Genomic DNA, 18,537 nt, shown 5'->3' on the forward strand with positions numbered 1-18,537 from the left:
GCGACAATAACGATTATTATTACTGCCGATAACGCTGGTTTCATGTCCGATCTTCATTCAAGTGGCAGAGCTGCCTCTTACCACGCAATATAATTTAATTTATCAAGAGACATTTGCTTTGAACATCCAATACATTGAGCAATAGCAGTCACACAGGTAGACTTGGTTGTTAATACTTACAATCGGAGGAGGTTGAATCATATTGAGGTTGACCAATCGCCTAACTGTTGCTGTTGCTTGTTCCATTCAACCTGTTTGCTGGAAGTGTTGTTCTGTGAACCAGCCTTTGTTTTCTTGTACAAGATCATCCAGTCTGTTTCAAAAGTAAAGCATAAATATGACAAAGGCAACCCTGGTACCCAAAAAACAAGAACACTAAATATGTCAGTAGCATGGGCTGGATGCAGTCCAGCAACACTTGAGCATGCTCTATCGTAAACCCGGTCCTGAATCATAAAGGAAATTGTATTACAACCCATGCTGGGAACTAACCTTTTCCCACATATTTACTGGTTTGTAACAGATGCTGCAACCTAATGATAATTAAATTTCATCCTGTAATTCCCAGTCAGTGATGGGCAGGCTTATTTTAGGGTAAAATGAGTCAGAACCACAGCCTTTGGAGTTTGAGACCCAGTTAAAGAGGACATATCATTTTTACATCACTGTGCAGGGAGGTATATATAAATCCTGCCTACAGCTTCCAGAATGCGGGGCCAATGGCACATAGCGAGGACAACCTGGAAGCCAGAAACGATAGGGAAAGGGCACTGGAAATGGGAGCAATTGGATACATCTTCCAAAGAGATACAACTTGCATGGCAGGCCGAATGGTCTCCTCTTGTGCTGCAGGAATTGATGAAAATAAAAATCACCAACTGTGACTCAGTCACAGTTGTCCCACTGATACTCCAATGATGTGGAATCAATTCCGAAACACGGAAGGAGCAAAGTCCACTGCACTGCCATCCCAAGGGCCCATTACAGAAGGAGCTCGTCAATATATAGTCACAGTGCAAGCGTGTGTGCTCCTTCAGGGCGAACAACGAATGAATGATGCTTGCTGTAAAGGAGAAGTACAGGTGATTGCATCTCAAAACCGTAACAATCTGAAATTAAGTACCCCAGACTGTCGGTCATTTCAAATCAATATAGGCTCCGAATGATATTATGGTATCTCTGTGAATTGGCTCGAAACCACGTCACCTTATAACAGCTGCTGCATCAATGAGCCAAGCATTGCAGTAGAGGTTAAAAACGACACTGTCAGTTCAAAGCACGCCCCATCCTTTTTTGTTGAAGAAGTAATCTCCCATCATGAAAGGGACATCTATCTTTGATCTCCATTTATGGATTTTATGTCGCAACCCAAAGTGCAGCTAAATGCCCAGTTAAAGGGACTGAACTGCAGAGGCGTCGGGAAATTAATCAATCAAATGGCCCATCATGCTATACCATTGTTCTACATACAACCTCTAAACTTGTTGAGTTGTCTTGTTCATTCATTGCCTGTACTGCCGCAATCTCAAATTTTCAGCAGTCCAATGCATTATAAATGGATAACTGGCGAGAATCAGTTCACAGGACTACCCTGATTTATACCAGTGGTAAATCAAGGAGAAATTGCCAACAAATTCATTGGTTTTAGGATGCATATATGTGTGATCTTCGATAGAAGATGAATGTGCCCTTCCTCATCGGAATGGGGAGCAGAAAGATATTTTTTCTTCTTTTTAAAAAAATTATTTTTTAAAATTTAGAGTACCCAATTATTTTATTCCAATTAAGGGACAATTTAGCGTAGCCAATCCACCTATCCTGCACATCTTTGGGTTGTGAAACCCATGCAAACACGGGGCGAACATGCAAACTCACACGGACAGTGACCCAGGGCGGGATTCGAACCCGGGTCCTCAGCGCCGTAGGCAGCAATGCCAACCACTGTGCCACCGTGCTGCCCCGAGCAGAAAGATTATTAATGCTCAAGTCAATCAAACACAGTCTACTTCCAGGTTTACCATGAACCACAGTTTTGTAATAGATCTCCCACTGATGCATTATTCAGACAGGAAGAAAATTAATCAATGAAGAATATCAGACAAGTGAGCAATTTTGTTGCATCAGTCATGGTTCAGTTGGTAGCATTCGCAACGCAGTCAAAATTTTGTCCCATTGCAGGACGAGGATACAAAATCAACGCTGCGCTGTCAGAGGTGCTACCCGTGGGGCATTTTGGGGTTACCCGTACCAGCCTCCCCGGACAGGCGCCGGAATGTGGCGACTGGGGCTTTTTCACAGTAACTTAATTGAAGCCTACTCGTGACAATAAGCGATTTTCATTTCATTTTTCATTACCATTGAACAGAAATTGAACTAGATCAATGATGCAAATGCTGGGGAGGGCGGGGGGGGGGGGGGGGGGGGGGGGGGGGGCATATGGGGCAGTGGTTAGCATTGGGACTGCGGCGCTGAGGACCCAGGTTTGAATCCCGGCCCTGGGTCACTGTCTGCGTGGAGTTTGCACATTCACCCCGGTATCTGCGTGGGTTTCGCCCCCACAACCTAAAGAGCAGACCCTGCAGATCAAACGTGTGACGGAAAAAGTAGTTCTAACAGTTATTTTCATAAAGGTCCAAGGGGCACAATCACAGACAACCCTTCCTTACAGAGGTTGGGTCAGACCATAATGTCATTTAGTTCAGCTATGTTCACTGGCTCATCGGGAGGCCAAACTCGCCAGGTTCAGGTCACTTGCCGTGGGGCAGCACGGTAGCATTGTGGTTAGCACAATTGCTTCACATGGTTAGGTGGATTGGCCACGCTTAAAAGATAATTGGGTGCTGTAAATTTATTTGAAAAAAAATGATGCAAGTACAGTTGCAGGTCAGAAGCTGGGAATTCTGAAGCAAGTAATTCACCTCCTAAATGCCCAAAACCTGTCCACCATGTACAAGGCACAAGTCAGAAGTGTGATGGAATACTCTCCTCTTGCCTGGATGAGTGCAGCTCCAACAACACTCAAGAAACTTGGCACCATCCAGGACAAAGCAGCTAACTTGACTGGAAGCCCGTCCAATCCAACGCTATGTATGCGGTCTTTCATCAGCACCGTTGAAACAGTGGTCGCAGTGTGCATCAGTCACAAGGAGCACTGCAGCAACTCATTAATGCTCCGTCAACGACACGTTCCAAACCAGTGATCACAACCACCTGGAAGGGTAAAGGCAGCAGATACATGGGAACAGCACCATCTGCAAGTTCCCTTCCAGGCCAATCACAATTCTGACTTGGAATTACCTCACCGTTCCTTGACTGTCGCTGGGTCAAAATCCTGGCACTCCCTCCCTAACAGCACTGTGGATGTACCTACACCACATGGACTGCAGCACTTCAAGAAGCAACTGACCACCACTTTCTCAAGGGCAATCAGCGACGGACAGAAACCTGGGCCTAGCCAGCGACACTCAGACCCCATGAACAAATCTTTAAAAACATGCGACATTACACCCTATTGAAATATATCGGATTCTCAGGAGGCTTGACAGGGTAGATTCCGAGAGGCTGTTTCCCATTGTGGGAGAGTCTAGGACCAGAGGACATCACCTCAGAGTAAGGGGTCATCCATTTAAGACAGAAATGAGGAGGAATTTCTTCTTTCAGAAGATAGTGAATCAGTAGAATTCTTTACTGCAGAGTGCTGTAGAGGCTGGGTCATTCGGTATGCTCAAGGCAGAGATAGACAGACTTTTAATCAGTCAGGGAATCAAGGGTTATGGGGATAAGGCTGGAACGTGGAGTTGAGGATTATCATCTCAGTCATGATCTCATTGAATGGTGGAGCAGACTCGATGGGCTGAATGGCATACCTCTGCTCTTGCGTCTTCTGGATTCATTAGTCTAATACTCAGAGCAGTGCCTCATAAAGTCACAACATCACTGCATCATCCATCAAGAGCAGACCCTGCAGATCAAACGTGTGACGGAAAAAGTAGTTTTAACAGTTATTTTCATAAAGGTCCAAGGGGCACAAATACAGACAACCCTTCCTTACAGAGGTTGGGTCAGACCATAAATCATTTAGTTCAGCTATGTTCACTGGCTCATCGGGAGGCCAAACTCGCCAGGTTCAGGTCACTTGCCGTGGGGCAGCACGGTAGCATTGTGGTTAGCACAATTGCTTCACAGCTCCAGGGTCCCAGGTTCGATTCCCGGCTTGGGTCACTGGCTGTACTGAATCTACACGTTCTCCCCGAGTCTGTGTGTGTTTCCTCCGGGTGCTCCGGTTTCCTCCCACAGTCCAAAGATATGCAGGTTAGGTGGATTAGCCATGATAAATTGCCTTTAGTGTCCAAAATTGCCTTTAGTGTTGGGTGGGGTTGCTGGGTTATGGGGACAGGGTGGAGGTGTGGGCTTGGGTAGGGTGCTCTTTCCAAGAGCCGGTGCAGACTCGATGGGCCGAATGGCCTCCTTCTGCACTGTAAATTCTATGACTCTATGACACCGCTTGAAGGAATGAAAACCTTCATGACAAGCAAGGGAAAAGATGCAAGCTTCATACGACGAAGATAAATGGTTGAATGACTTGGTGTTTAAGTTGATCACCAAGTATCTTTCTAGCCTTGAATGTGAAACGACAAGGAAAGGATCAATTTGTCAACGAAATGTATGAGCCTGTCCAGGCGCTCATTCAGAAGATAGAATTGATTCAGAAACAGTTGATTATGAAAATTGTTCATTTTCACAACGCTGTCAATAAGGCACCCTGAGACAGTAAACCATGCCGAGTATGCCGCGTTGATCGGCAGCCTGAGAGATTAATTCCAACAAGGATTTGCAGATTTCAGGGAACCCTGTGATGAACTGAAGCTGCTTGCAGCTCATTTGGAACCGATGCTGCTAATGCTCACGCCACGTTCCAACTGGAACTAATTGAGATCCAAAATGACAGTGATACGGCGAGAGCTTTCACAGAGCAGGAGCTTCTGACATTTTGCAGTCAGCATGTTCCCTCAGAGGCTCAGCCAAGTCTATCAAAACGTGCCCTTCATTTCATTGCAATGTTTGGCAGCACACATTGCCGCAAACAGCATGTTTTTCACAAATGGGAAAACTTCAAAACAAAATCAGGATCACGCCTGACAGATGGACAGCTATCGGAAGACTCCGCATTGCTACATCAAGTGGGCTGGCAGAAATCAACGGCTTGTGCCAGCAACAGAAATGCCAGGTATCTTACAAAATCACTGTTCAATGTAGGGAGGAGAAAGCAAACTAATAATCTCATCACTTAACGGTTCATCAGACAAATCTTTTTTTAAAAAAAAATTTAGAGTACCCAATTGATTTTTTCCAATTAAGGGGCAATTTAGCGTGGCTAATCCACCAACCCTGCAGATCTTTGGGTTGTGGGGGCGAAACCCACGCAAACACGGGGAGAATGTGCAAACTACACACGGACAGTGACCCAGGGTTCAAGATCGAACCTGAGACCTCGGCACCGTGAGGCAGCAGTGCTAACCACTGTGCCACCGTGCTGCCCCTTCCTCAGGCAAACATACATTTTTTGTTGTTGTTGTGATCAACAGCGAAATACATTTCCAATGCCATAGCTTTATGAAATTTGCTCACCAGCCTCTTGGTGAGAGAAGAAACTGAAATTGGCACCTCACGCCGAAAAGCTGACTACCCTGCTCTAGAGGGTCACATGATTGAAACCAGGAATGGGAGCCATTTCAATGTTATCCTTCCCAACCCATGGTTTGAACCCGAATTGCAAGTGTACCTACTCCCACTCCAGCTTTTATCAGTTAATTCAGCATCAACAAGGCTAAAACTGCTCGGTCAAGCCCACCAACTCCATCAGTAAAGTCAAAGTCTTTGAAGAGTATACTCTGTTCCACACAAACCTGCTGTAATACTGATCCAAAGACCCCTGATCCTCAAGGACCCTCCTTCCAGCAAAGTCTATGATGATCTGTTGCGTGCGACGGGATGCATGCCGTAACTCCCGTAATTCTTCATCTTTTTTGCGTAGCGCCTCTCGCTCCTGTTTGGAAAGCCACTGGTTGGAATCAGCAGCAAAGTAATCGGATTCATCGTCAATGACCTGGGTCCGACGAGCACTGCAAAACACAAATCGATCCAGCTAGTGGAGCAGGATTCAGACATGGCAGCAAGACTCACCTTCAAACTCTTAAGTATTTGCAACATACTAGTATAATACCACTACTCACACCAAGTCCCATTCACCCATATGATCACTGGTGCAGCAGCAATGCAAAACTTTTAAATTTTAATTCTTGTTCTCGAATCCATCCAGGGCCTTGCTCGCTCATTCCTCGGTCACCTCTTTCAACCTCTTCTGAAACACCCTGTTCCCCAATTCCAGCTTCTTGCACTTCGCTGCTTTCCACTGCTGCACTCTGAGTGGCTGTGCCTTCAGCTAACAAAGTCTGAAGCTCTGTCACCCCCCTTCCTCAATATTTCTGACTCCCTTTACTCGAAGACGCTTCAAAACGCACCTATTTAACTAAGGTTGTGGTAGGGCAGCACGGTGGCACAGTGGTTAGCACTGCTGCATCACGTCGCCGGGGACCCGGGACACACACACGCACACACACTGGAGTTTGCACATTCTCCCAGTGTGGGGGTCCCACCCTCACAACCCAAAGATGTGCAGGAAAGATGGATTGGCCACGTTAAATTGCCCCTTAAATTTAAAAAAAGGTTTTGGTCACATATCCCATGTATGTTGTGCAACATATGGCCCACATCCGGCCTGCCAAGCTTCTTGACTTGGCCACTGGAGTCATTATTCAAATGATGGGCAATTCAACGACAAACTCTGCAAGGAGCTGCTCCTCCAATCACATGCCGTTTCGCTTCCATATTTGTTGCTGATAGGCTTGTGCGTGTGTCCGTGGGAGGGAGAAAGAGAGGCAGAGAGGGAGAAAGAGAGGCAGAGAGAGCGAACGTGAGATTCTCTCTGTGGAAATGAGAGTAGGTGTGTGTGTGTGTGTGTATACACTGCCCCTCCTCCTCATCCTACCCCAACAATTTAACCACTAAGCAGGCCAGGGGAGGAGGAAAACCCAGGCTGAAAACAACCCACTTCCATCCCCCAGTTTTCTTTGAACTCCACCGAGGCCAATTCAGAGTGACCGTTGCCAGTGTGAGAACACAAGGTCAGTGCAATCGTTTAACTCGGCCCCATCCCCACCCTCTTTCTGCTGACCAGCCTATTCTGCCTCTTTAGCTCTGTTTCTTAAGAGAAACGGTTTTATTGGTTAACTCTGCTGCTGATCACTTTTTAATGATTATTTGTATTATGGTTTTTTTTTCAAATTTTCAACTTTTGACTTTTAAGAAAATCATGTTTAATATTGAGCTTCTCTTGCCGAAATTTGTTCATCCGCCCAGTGAGAAAAAAATTGAAACATGCCCACCTCCAAGCGAAAAGATTGGACAAGCCTGATTTATATGGACCAAAGCCAAATTCTGTTTGATCACGCTCACAAAGTCCTTTGGGTCACTCTATAACATTAAACGCTGCTAATATAAATGCAGTTACTTTCCCCGCTTCCAAAGATAGGTGGCGGTATTGTTTTCACCACTGTTAAGTCTGTTTGTAAGGGCAGCACGGTGGTGCAGTGGGTTAGCCCTGCTGCCTCACGGCGCCGAGGTCCCAGGTTCGATCCCGGCTCTGGGTCACTGTCCGTGTGGAGTTTGCACATTCTCCCCGTGTCTGCGTGAGTTTCGCCCCCACATCCCAAATTATGTGCAGAGTAGGTGAATTGGCCACGATAAATTGCCCCTTAATTGGAAAAAATTAATTGGGTACTCTAAATTTATATTTTTTTTAAAAGTATGTTTGCAAAAAAATCTCAAATAAATAATAATCTTCATTGTCACAAATAGGCTTACATTAACACTGCAATGAAGTTACTGTGAAAATCTCCTTGTCGCCACATTCCGGCGCCTATTCGGGTACACTGAGGGAGAATTCAGAATGTCCAATTCACCTAACCTGCACATCTTTAGGAACTTGTGGGAGAAAACCGGAGCACCCAGAGGAAACCCACGCAGACACGGGGAGAACGTGCAGACTCCGCACAGACAGTGACCCAAGCCGGGAATCGAACCTAGGACCCTGGCGATGTGAAGCAACAGTGCTAACCACTGTGCTATGGATGGATTTCAATAAAACCTGACAGAGCAAGGCCAAAGGAAGAACTGATTGATGAAGTAAAAAGTGAAGATGCAAATGTAAATCGAGATCCTGGAATTTCCTACGGATCTGTTAATATAAAGTGAATTGACATTTTTTTAAAAATGTGGTGAATTAAAAAAATAAATAAATTTAGAGACCCAATTATTTTTTCCAATTAAGGGGCAATTTAGCGTGGCCAATCCACCTAGCCTGCACATCTTTTGGGTTGTGGGGGCGAAACCCACGCAGACACGGGGAGAATGTGCAAACTCCACACGGACAGTGACCCAGGGCCAGGATTCGAACCCGGGTCCTCAGCGCCGTAGGCAACAATGCTAACCACTGTGTCACCGTGCTGCCTCAAAATGTGGTGAATTTTAAAATGTTGATTGATTAGAATCTTTTGTATTCGCTTAGCTGTTGTGATGGAATTTGTCAAAATGTGAGCAGAGTTTTCATAGCAGGTTGTTGGATGCAGATCATCCTGAAGCTTCCTCAGTGATATGGAAGCTTTTTAGTTACAGAGCATTAAGCGTGCAGATAAAAGCCTCAAGGGAGCCAAGTAATTGTAATAATGTTGACTTAATGCAGGATAGTGGAGATGTGTGCTACACGAAGTGCCCTCTTCATTTATTGTTCTGTCTCTGCCTCTCATCTTCTGCCCCATTTTCAAACTCACCTTCTTGTGCCCCAACCTATATATGCTGGACTGGCTGCCAGTTGTCAACACAAGGATTGAATACTGCCCAATCCTCCTCCCTAGACAGGGAACACTCAAAAGGGCAAATCTATATCTTCAGTCATAATCAGAATGAAAAAGTCCCATTAAAATAATAGTGAGGAGGGTGCATACACAACATATGATGGTTTTTTCCTCTGCGTCCAAATAACATTGTTGTTTCTTCTCATGGGAAACCAGTAGAGAGGACAATCAATACAGAATTCCCAAGCTGCTTTTACAATTACAGGAGTTAGATCTGCTCTCACGCAGTTCTGCTTCCTGAAGCACAAAAGTCAAAAACAGAACTGCGAGGACTTGCTAAAAGTGACTGCCATGATCACCTATTTTAAGCTGGGGGTTTTTTTCCCCCCAATTGGCAGCAGTCAATTTTTGTGTGCTGTTCGTATAAAAGCAATTTCAACCTGGCAATCGGTGGCTGGATGTCTCAAAGAACAAAGTAGATACTGAAAGGACAGGACCAGGAAATGGCAAGGTTGGGAAATGATTGCTCAAACAAGCACCATCTGTTTGGAAAGTATTTGCTTACAAATGACTGAAGGTGTACTCTTCATGTCATCAAAGGTGTAAGAATTTCATGTGACTTGCATACAGAGGAAATCTCTCTACTAATAGAGAATGCGTAACATCTAGCCACTTAGCAAGATTCGGACTACCAACTGACCATAGAATCTGTCCATTGTATGGGATAGCGCCCCGAAATATTATTTTAATGTAGCGATTACGAAAATCCATTCAGGCTCTGGAGTCTGTTCCGCTATTCATTCAGATTCTGGTTGATGTGCGCCTCAACTCCATCTCAGTTCCATATTCCTCTTACCATTACATGACAAAAATCTATACGTTTTGAAATTCTCAAATGACCTCAGCTTTTGCCCTTTAAGTAAAGAAGTGCTCCTTGAAAATACCCCTGAACATCCACGCTGTCATTTTATGGTGATAGCCCCTTGTTCTATAATACACCCAGCAAAGGAAAGAGTTTTGCTCTATCGACCCTATTAAATCCTTTAATCATCTAAAACACAAAGTTAGATCACCCGTAATCTTTTCTCCAAGGAAATACTATGGTGCAGGCAGCCTGGCCTTATAACTGTTTTAACCCCGGAATCTTGCTGGTGAATCTGATGCTGTTACTTCGATGCTGGCTATTCTAAGGTGCAGTATCAAGAACTGAACACAAGACTCCAGATGTGGTCCACCCAGAGCTTGCAGAACGGAAACTTTATCAGCTCAATTAATGTGTATGAGCCAGATTATACTGTTACGGATTACCTGCCAAATGACTGATAAGTGAATGCTTTGTGGGGAGAGCTTGTGTGGAGTTAGCTGCTATATTAACACCCATTTCAATAGGTATATCTGAAACAATATCGGTGCTGTATTATAGTCACCACCTCGTCCTCTTACCTGGTTTTGTCATATTCTAACAGCTTGTCTTTGTGTTTAACAGCTTTCTCCAGCCCAGCTTTCAGAACCATTTCCTGATGAGGCAGCAGCTCCCTCTCAAGGATATCAGGATTTCCTCCTCTTTCTGCACCTGGAAGGGTCCAACAGGTTCACATTACTCTTTTACTACATTTAAACAGTAAAACGCTTGGGACTGGGAATAAAAAAAGTCAAATGCTGTTATAAAGTTTGCAGAGAACCCTGCATTCAATCCGATTAAACACGGTGCCACAATCGGCTTTAAAAGAGTGATGGGCAACCTAGGCTAGTGAGTGGGCAGGTCCTTCATCTCATTTCGAACACTTTAAGACACGCCAAATATTTCATGACAGGTTATAACGATAATCTTTATTATTGTCACAAGCAGACTTACATTAACACTGCAATGAAGTTACGGTGAAAATCGTCTAGTTGCCACACTCCGGCGCCTGTTCGGGTACACAGAGGGAGAATTCAGAATGTCCAATTCACCAAACAAGGAGCTGGTTTAGCTCACTGGGCTAAATCGCTGGCTTTTAAAGCAGACCAAGCAAGCCAGCAGCACGGTTCGATTCCCGTAACAGCCTCCCCGGACACGCGCCGGAATGTGGCGACTAGGGGCTTTTCACAGTAACTTCATTGAAGCCTACTCGTGACAATAAGCGATTTTCATTTCATAAGCACATCTTTCGGGACTTGTGGGAGGAAACTGGAGCACCCGGAGGAAACCCACGCATACACGGGGAGAACGTGCAGACTCCGCACAGAGAGTGACCCAAGTCAGGAATTGAACCTCGGACCCTGGCACTGTGAAGCAACTGTGCTAACCACTGTGCTACCGTGTTAACCACTGTGCTACCGTGTTAACCACTGTGCTACCGTGTTATTGAAAATGCTGAATCTCGTATACTAATAGAACCGTCATCAACTTCAAATGGCAAAAGGAAAAGAAACACTGCGCTTGCGTATCTAGAATCTGAGGCACGTGCCAATTGAACCGTAGCAGTGCTTTGATTGGGAGCAGAGAGTGGATGCTCACACAGTCAATGCTGTGGGGAAATCAGCGGATAGTCAATCCAGACATAAGCAAGGGACAGGAACCTTCAGATAAGCAGAGGCATTTGTGCAAAGGTATATTCACATCAAAGTAATGTCAAAGAGCAAAACATTTGTGGGCAGCACGGTAGCTTTGTGGTTAGCACAATTGCTTCACAGCTCCAGGGTCCCAGGTTCGATTCCCGGCTTGGGTCACTTTCTGTGCAGAGTCTGCACATCCTCTCCGTTTGTGCGTGGGTTTCCTCCGGGTGCTCCGGTTTCCTCCCACAGTCCAAAGATGTGCAGGTTAGGTGGATTGACCATGATAAATTGCCCTTAGTGTTGGGTGGGGTTACTGGGTTATGGGGATAGGGTGGAGGTGTGGACCTTGGGTAGGGTGCTCTTTCCAAGAGCCGGTGCAGACTCGATGGGCCGAATGGCCTCCTTCTGCACTGTATATTCTATGAATTCTATGATCATAAACTGTGGAATTATTGTTCTGGACAAGGTAAACATCGGCTTGGATTCAGTGGGTAACATATTGACTGAGTCTGAAGATCAATGGTTCAATATTCACCTCAGAGGCCTAAACACAAGATCCAGGCTGACACGCCAAGACAGTCCTGAGGAAGTGCTGCACTGCCGGACCTGTCATCCCTCAGAACATCAAGTATAGGGGCTGGATTCTTCTGATATGGAATTTCAGAGAAACATTTTTTTTTAAATTTAGAGTACCCAATTCATTTTTTCCAATTAAGGGGCAATTTAGCATGGCCAATCCACCTACCCTGCATATCTTTTGGGTTGTGGGAGCAAAACCCATGCCGACATGGGAAGAATGTGCAAACTCCACACGGACAGTGACCCAGGGCCGGGATCGAACTTGGGACCTCGGCGTCGTGAGGCAGCAGTGCTAATAAGGGGCAATTTAGCATGGCCACTCAATCTAATCTGCACATCTTTGGACTGTGGGAGGAAACCAGAGCACCTGGAAGAAACCCACACAGACACGGGGAGAACGTCACAGACAGTCACCCAAGGCCAGAATCGAACACAGGTCAATGGCGCTGTGAGGCAACAGTGCTAACCACTGTGCCCCCGATTTAAGAGGCAGCTGGATAAACACATAAGGGGGGGAAAGAAATACAATGTTTTGCTGATTGGCTAAGTGAAGAAAGGCGGGAGAAGGATTGTACGGAGCATAAAAACCCAGCATCGACCGGTTGAGCTAAATGTCGCTGTGACGTACATTAAATGAAATTCCCCTTGGAGGGGAGTCATAGCCTGCCCCCTCCAGCACAACTAAACTCAGCTAATTTAAAACAAACTAACAACTCAGGGCATCTAGACTTGATGATCTGAAGAATGACAGGGCCAGCAGTGCGGCACTTCCTCAGTTCCATCAGGGTCAATTACATACTAACTTTAAACAGATTCAATGGAGAACACCACTAAACTATTTCCAATTTATCAACCGCACAGCAATGGTAAATAACTAACCTGTAGTCGACATGAGCTTCTTGCGCAACCTTTGACTCTTGTTTGAGTCACGGACAAGAATCTCTTGCTCTTCTTTGGTACAGACCTGCAAAATATACATTCAGATTAAGGAACAATGCAGTAAGTGAGTGGTTATAGGCGGGTGTCAAGGTATCAGTAATTGAAAATATTTTCAGTTTATTGACAGTAAACTAATTTACTGACAAAAATACAGAAGACAATACAATGAGGACACAAATCACTTGGTACCCAGAATAGGGAATCACTTTGTTAAACAAATTGCATTGTTAAAAACAGATGATAAACATTGGCTTAATTATAAATGGGCACAGCTGGAAGTGTTGGTTGTGGGGAACAGAAAGAAGCTGTTATGAGAATGTGGGTGGCATAGTGGTTTGCACTGCTGTCTCATAGCACTAAAGACCTGGGTTCAATTTCGGCTTTGGGTGTGTGTGTGGAGTTTGCACTTTCCCCCCAGTGTCTGCGTGGGTTTCCTCCCACAGTCCAAATACGTGCAGGTTAGGGGAACTGGCCATGCCAAAATGCCACTTGGTGTTCAGGGGTGTGCAGGTTAGGTTACAGGGATAGGGCGGGGGAGTGGACCTGGGTGGAATACGCTTTTGGAGGGTCAGTGCAAACTCAATGGGCCGAATAACCTCCTTCTGCACTGTAGGAATCTACAGATTCTAAACCTGCTCAAGGTAAAATACCAGCGTTAGATTTAGACTTTCTTCACATGCAATTATTGGAGTTTTTAAAAAAAATTTAGAATACCCAATTAATTTTTTCCAATTAAGGGGCAATTTATAGTGTGGCCAATCCACCTACTCTGCACATCTTTGGGTAGTGGGGGTGAAACCCACGCAAACACGGGGAGAATGTGCAAACTCCACACGGACAGTGACCCAGAGCCGGGATCGAACCTGGGACCTCAGCGCCGTGAGGTTACAGGGCTAACCCACTGCACCACCGTGCTGCCCGCAATTATTGGAGTTAACAGCAGGGGTACTTGTGTCCAGAAAAGAGAGGGCTGATGGATGACCTGACAGTGGTCTTGAAGATAATTCCAGGTGTGCTAGCGTTCATTAGCAGAGGGAATGAATTTAAGAGCCGTGAGGTGATGATGCAGCTGTACAAAACCTTGGTCAGGTCACATTTGGAGTAGTGTGTGCAGTTCTGGTCACCTCATTTTAGGAAGGATGTGGAAGCTTTGGAAAAGGTGCAAAGGAGATTTACCAGGATGTTGCCTGGAATGGAGAGTAGGTCTGACGAGGAAAGGTTGAGGGTGCTAGGTCTTTTCTCATTAGAACGGAGAAGGATGAGGGTGAGGTTTATAAGATGATCAGGGGAATAGATAGAATAGACAGTCAGAGACTTTTTCCCTGGGTGGAACAAACCATTACAAGGGGACATAAATTTAAGGTAAATGGTGGAAGATATAGGGGGGATGTCGGAGGTAGGTTCTTTACCCAGAGAGTAGTGGGGGCATGGAATGCACTACCTGTGGAAGTAGTTGAGTCAGAAACGTTAGGGACCTTCAAGCGGCTATTGGATAGGTACATGGATTATGGTAGAATAATGGAGTGTAGATTAATTTGTTCTTAAGGGCAGCACGGTAGCATTGTGGATAGCACAATTGCTTCACAGCTCCAGGGTCCCAGGGTCGATTCCGGCTTGGGTCACTGTCTGTGGAGTCTGCACATCCTCCCTGCGTGCGCGTGGGTTTCCTCCGGGTGCTCCGGTTTCCTCCCACAGTCCAAAGATGTGCAGGTTGGGTGGATTGGCCATGATAAATTGCCCTTAGTGTCCAAAATTCTATGATCTATGATTAGCCTAGGACAAAAGTTTGGCACAACATCGTGGACCCAAGGGCCTGTTCTGTGCTGTATTTCTCTATGTTCTATGACCACGAGAGCCATGGGGAATCATTGATAGATCTCTCCATGGGGAGTTTCACTATTGAGCGGGCGGAGGCTCACCCCAATAGGAACTATTCGGTGGAAGTTTAATACCTGCAGGCCAGCCCCAGACCAGCATTCCCGATGGTCCCGGTGTTGGGATACAAGCATTCCAAACAGAAGCTGTATTTCTTTTCATTCTCAAAATAAACTAGAGTTTGGCGGAGTTATTACAATAATGAAACATTTGATTGGTTACACACACCAAAAACATTTCCACTTGTGAGGCACAAATACTTGGAATAACTGAGCTGAATGGTCTAATTGTGTGTTGTAAAATCCTATACCGTGTGTACCTGTTCTTCCAGGTGCACTTATTATTTTCTTATGCAAAAGGAAGTTAGGGCACAATTTCCCTTCACTTTATCGAGTCACACAAACCAACTTACTTCCAAATACCCGTTGGCTTGTCCTCAAAAGTCTTTCTTCATGACGATAACATCAGTTATTTAAAAGGAACAATTTGAAATATAAATTCAACTTTAAAAGATAGTTCCCAACATATTGAGCTTTGAGTTTCAAGTACAGAAACGGCACAAGTTTGCTCTGCTTACTGCGCAGCAGCCACATAAGGGAGGTTTTGTCATTATATGAAGGACATTTTAAAGTCAAGGTCCGGGAAAGCATCATTTCACTGATTTCTGGACAAAACCAAACACATCATTTTCTACCAAAGACTATCAAGGTGCAGCCACTTCTACCAATGCAATGAAGCACCCTGCACCGTGCCAAAAGCATCTTCAGGTGCAAGTGGTGTCATTTGTCCGATGGCCATTGATCAGGTTGTGGTTAACGCCTGGCTTTAAAGAGACTGCTCAAGTCAAAGCACCGACTGTCCTACAATGTGATAAATGACACAAACAGCAGTCCAGTTAAGACATGTTCCACAGGACATACTCGTTTGAGCAGATGCCATCGAGAAGGAGCATAATTAATAAGTGCCGTTGAAATTAGACATCGCTGAAGTATTGGGATGAATGAGCGCAACTCAATGTCAATCAACGTTGTTCATATTGTCAGGTTCACAGGCTTAGACAGATTCATCTCATTAAATCAGTTCTTGCTTACGGTTAATGTGTTAAACAGGTAACAGAACCTACCTGTTCTCTTCTGCTGCTGAGGAACTGATTCAAGCTGTCACTGGATTCCATTATGTGTCAACAACCTTGCAGGACGTCAAATGGCCATTTTGGTCCCCAGCAGTGACCCCCTAGCACACCCAACCAGGACCGTTCATGTCGCACACAGTTACCAGCTAAGGTCAATGAACGGCAAAGAGCAAATTGGCCAAATTTCATTATTTAAAATTTTTTTAGGCTACCCAATTATTTTTTTTCCAATTAAAGGGCAATTTAGTGTTGCCAATCCACCTACCCTGCACATCTTTGAAACCCACGCAGACACATGGGGGATGTGCACAGTGACCCGGGACCGGGATTGAAGCAGAGTCCTCAGCGTCGTCGGCAGCAGTGCTAACCACTGCGCCAACGTGCCGCTCCCAAATTTCATCCCTGAACCATTTCTTGGGCTGAAATCAGATAACCCAACACCAGACTACGGAATGGACCAGGGATCCTCCTGACCCATACAGTTCAAAAACACATCGCAAGGTATATTTAGCTATTGAGAGGGGCAAATTGAAGTGAGTTAATATTTTCTGCAGAAATCCGACAGACAACAGGTAATTCCGTATGTATTGATCAATGCAAGGGCCAGCTCCTTCCTTCCTTCCATCCACAGGAAGCAGAGTCTCCATTGGAGAGGATTGCTCACTCACCAGTGTTCCACAGAACAAGCAGGGGCCAGATCCCTCCTGCACGCAGACAATGCGGCCGCAACCCAGGCAGTTGTTGATGAGTTTGTGCGTTTGTCCTAAGCATTCACATGGATGGCGGCCGGGGAGGATGACAGCGAGTTGGTCCTCACCCTCCTTGGTGTACAGGGACAGGTATTTTGTCTTCTTCTTGGATGCAGAATTAGCCTCCTGCACCTGGTTAAAAACAGAAGTGTAAAGTGAAATGTAAAAAACACAGCAGCCAATTTGTGCACAGCAAGCTCCCACAAGCAGCAATGAGATAAATGACCAGGTAATCGTTTCATTAAAGGGATGAATATTGCCCAAGATACCAGGGAAAACTCCCCTGCTTTTCTTCCAGCAGTGCCATATAATCTTTTACGAGGGTGGACAACCCCTTTGTTTAAAGTCTCTTACAAAAGACAGCGCCTTTGACAGTGCAGCACATCGCCAGTATTGCACTGGGAGTGTATGCCTAGATTTTATGCCATGGAGTGGGATTTGAACCTTGGAGTCAAGAGCGGAGAATGCTACCAATTAAGCTGCAGTTCTAACCTTGATCAGTAAGCAGCTGTTCTCAACAGTCACTCTGCTTTAGCCACAGAGTGAAAATAATTGGCTAGTATCTTCAAATCCCTGTAGGATGTTTTCAATCCCAGCTGCACAACTTTGGGTCACAGTAAACATATCCGGATCTCTTCCCTTTCCAACTCTCCCGAGTATCATGGAAGTTAATTAAATCATAAGGCATCCTTCCAAGAACGGTGTTTCACTCCTCCCAGTGACTGACTGCAAAGCAGAAAAGGCTGAACCTTGGAACAGAAACCAAGTAAAAGGGTTGTCACGAGGACATAATATGAAATTTATAAAATGCACAAAAATCTCCAGGAGCTGAATCATGGGTCACGTGCAAACAAAATTCCTAATCTCTGAATGTAGAGCGAGTTTTGCTTCAATTGGTTCTTGCGACTCTGTTGGTAAACTTTTTTTTAAATTTAGAATACCCAATTCACTTTTTCCAATTAAGGGGCAATTTACCGTGGTCAATTCACCTAACCTGCACATCTTTGGGTTGTGGGGGTGAAACCCACGCAGACACGGGGAGAATGTGCAAACTCCACACGGACAGTGACCCAGAGCTGGGATCGAACCTGGGACCTCGGCGCCATGAGGCAGCAGTGCTAACCTCCTGTTGGTAAACTCGATGGCAATGGCAATAGAATTCTAGGTCTTCATAAATAAGTGTGAATCTTAGAAAGAACTAACCAATATTGTCTAATGTTGCCAACCTTTTGAAAACATTTGGAATAGGTCTCATGCTCAAGAGTGGGGTCAATTAAAAGAAAGAGACATTTTTTATTGAGTGAATTTGAGTGAACTTGGTTCACTTCACTTTTATCCTCTTTGCCCAAGTGTGTAGCCATCAAAGCCGAGGAATATATTTGCCTCTTTGTCTGGGGCTCCTATAGCCAACTAGCAGGGGCTGGTCCAGGCAGGCATTTCCCACCCAACTTTCGCTGCTACTAGCTCAGGGCAGCTGCACTTTGGCCAGGCCCTGACCCAGTGGCCGAGGATTCAATGCTATATTCAAAGAAAGAAGGAACTTGGTCTCCTTGAATGCTAAAATTACCTTCTGGGAGTGGAGACTGTTTACCTGGTTGAAAGAGCGTCCATGGGTAGAATAGCACATTTAACATGAGGGAGATGGGTAGCCAAACAGCTATCACGCCTCTATTGTCAACGAGACAGTATGCAATCTTATGTTGAAGTGTTGCAGACCCCAGCTTGTCATTTGTTAGAAATTACCAATCACATTGGTTTAATAACAACTCATTTTGATACATTTCTTTCTTCAAAAGGATATACACAACTCCAT

General features: G+C 45.2%; 1 protein-coding gene across 1 annotated transcript in view; it reads right to left on the minus strand.

Annotated features, from left to right (window-relative positions):
• trip4 (thyroid hormone receptor interactor 4) overlaps positions 1 to 18,537 on the minus strand; it is a 114,258-nt gene that overhangs the window by 86,124 nt on the left and 9,597 nt on the right. Inside the window, 7 exon segments of the mRNA XM_038784240.1 lie at positions 181 to 218; positions 221 to 290; positions 292 to 313; positions 5,907 to 6,122; positions 10,356 to 10,485; positions 12,909 to 12,993; positions 16,644 to 16,856. Coding sequence (XP_038640168.1) covers positions 181 to 218; positions 221 to 290; positions 292 to 313; positions 5,907 to 6,122; positions 10,356 to 10,485; positions 12,909 to 12,993; positions 16,644 to 16,856 — 774 coding nt within the window.

The sequence above is a fragment of the Scyliorhinus canicula genome, chromosome 24, assembly GCF_902713615.1.
Source record: "Scyliorhinus canicula chromosome 24, sScyCan1.1, whole genome shotgun sequence".
Lineage (NCBI taxonomy): Eukaryota > Metazoa > Chordata > Chondrichthyes > Carcharhiniformes > Scyliorhinidae > Scyliorhinus > Scyliorhinus canicula.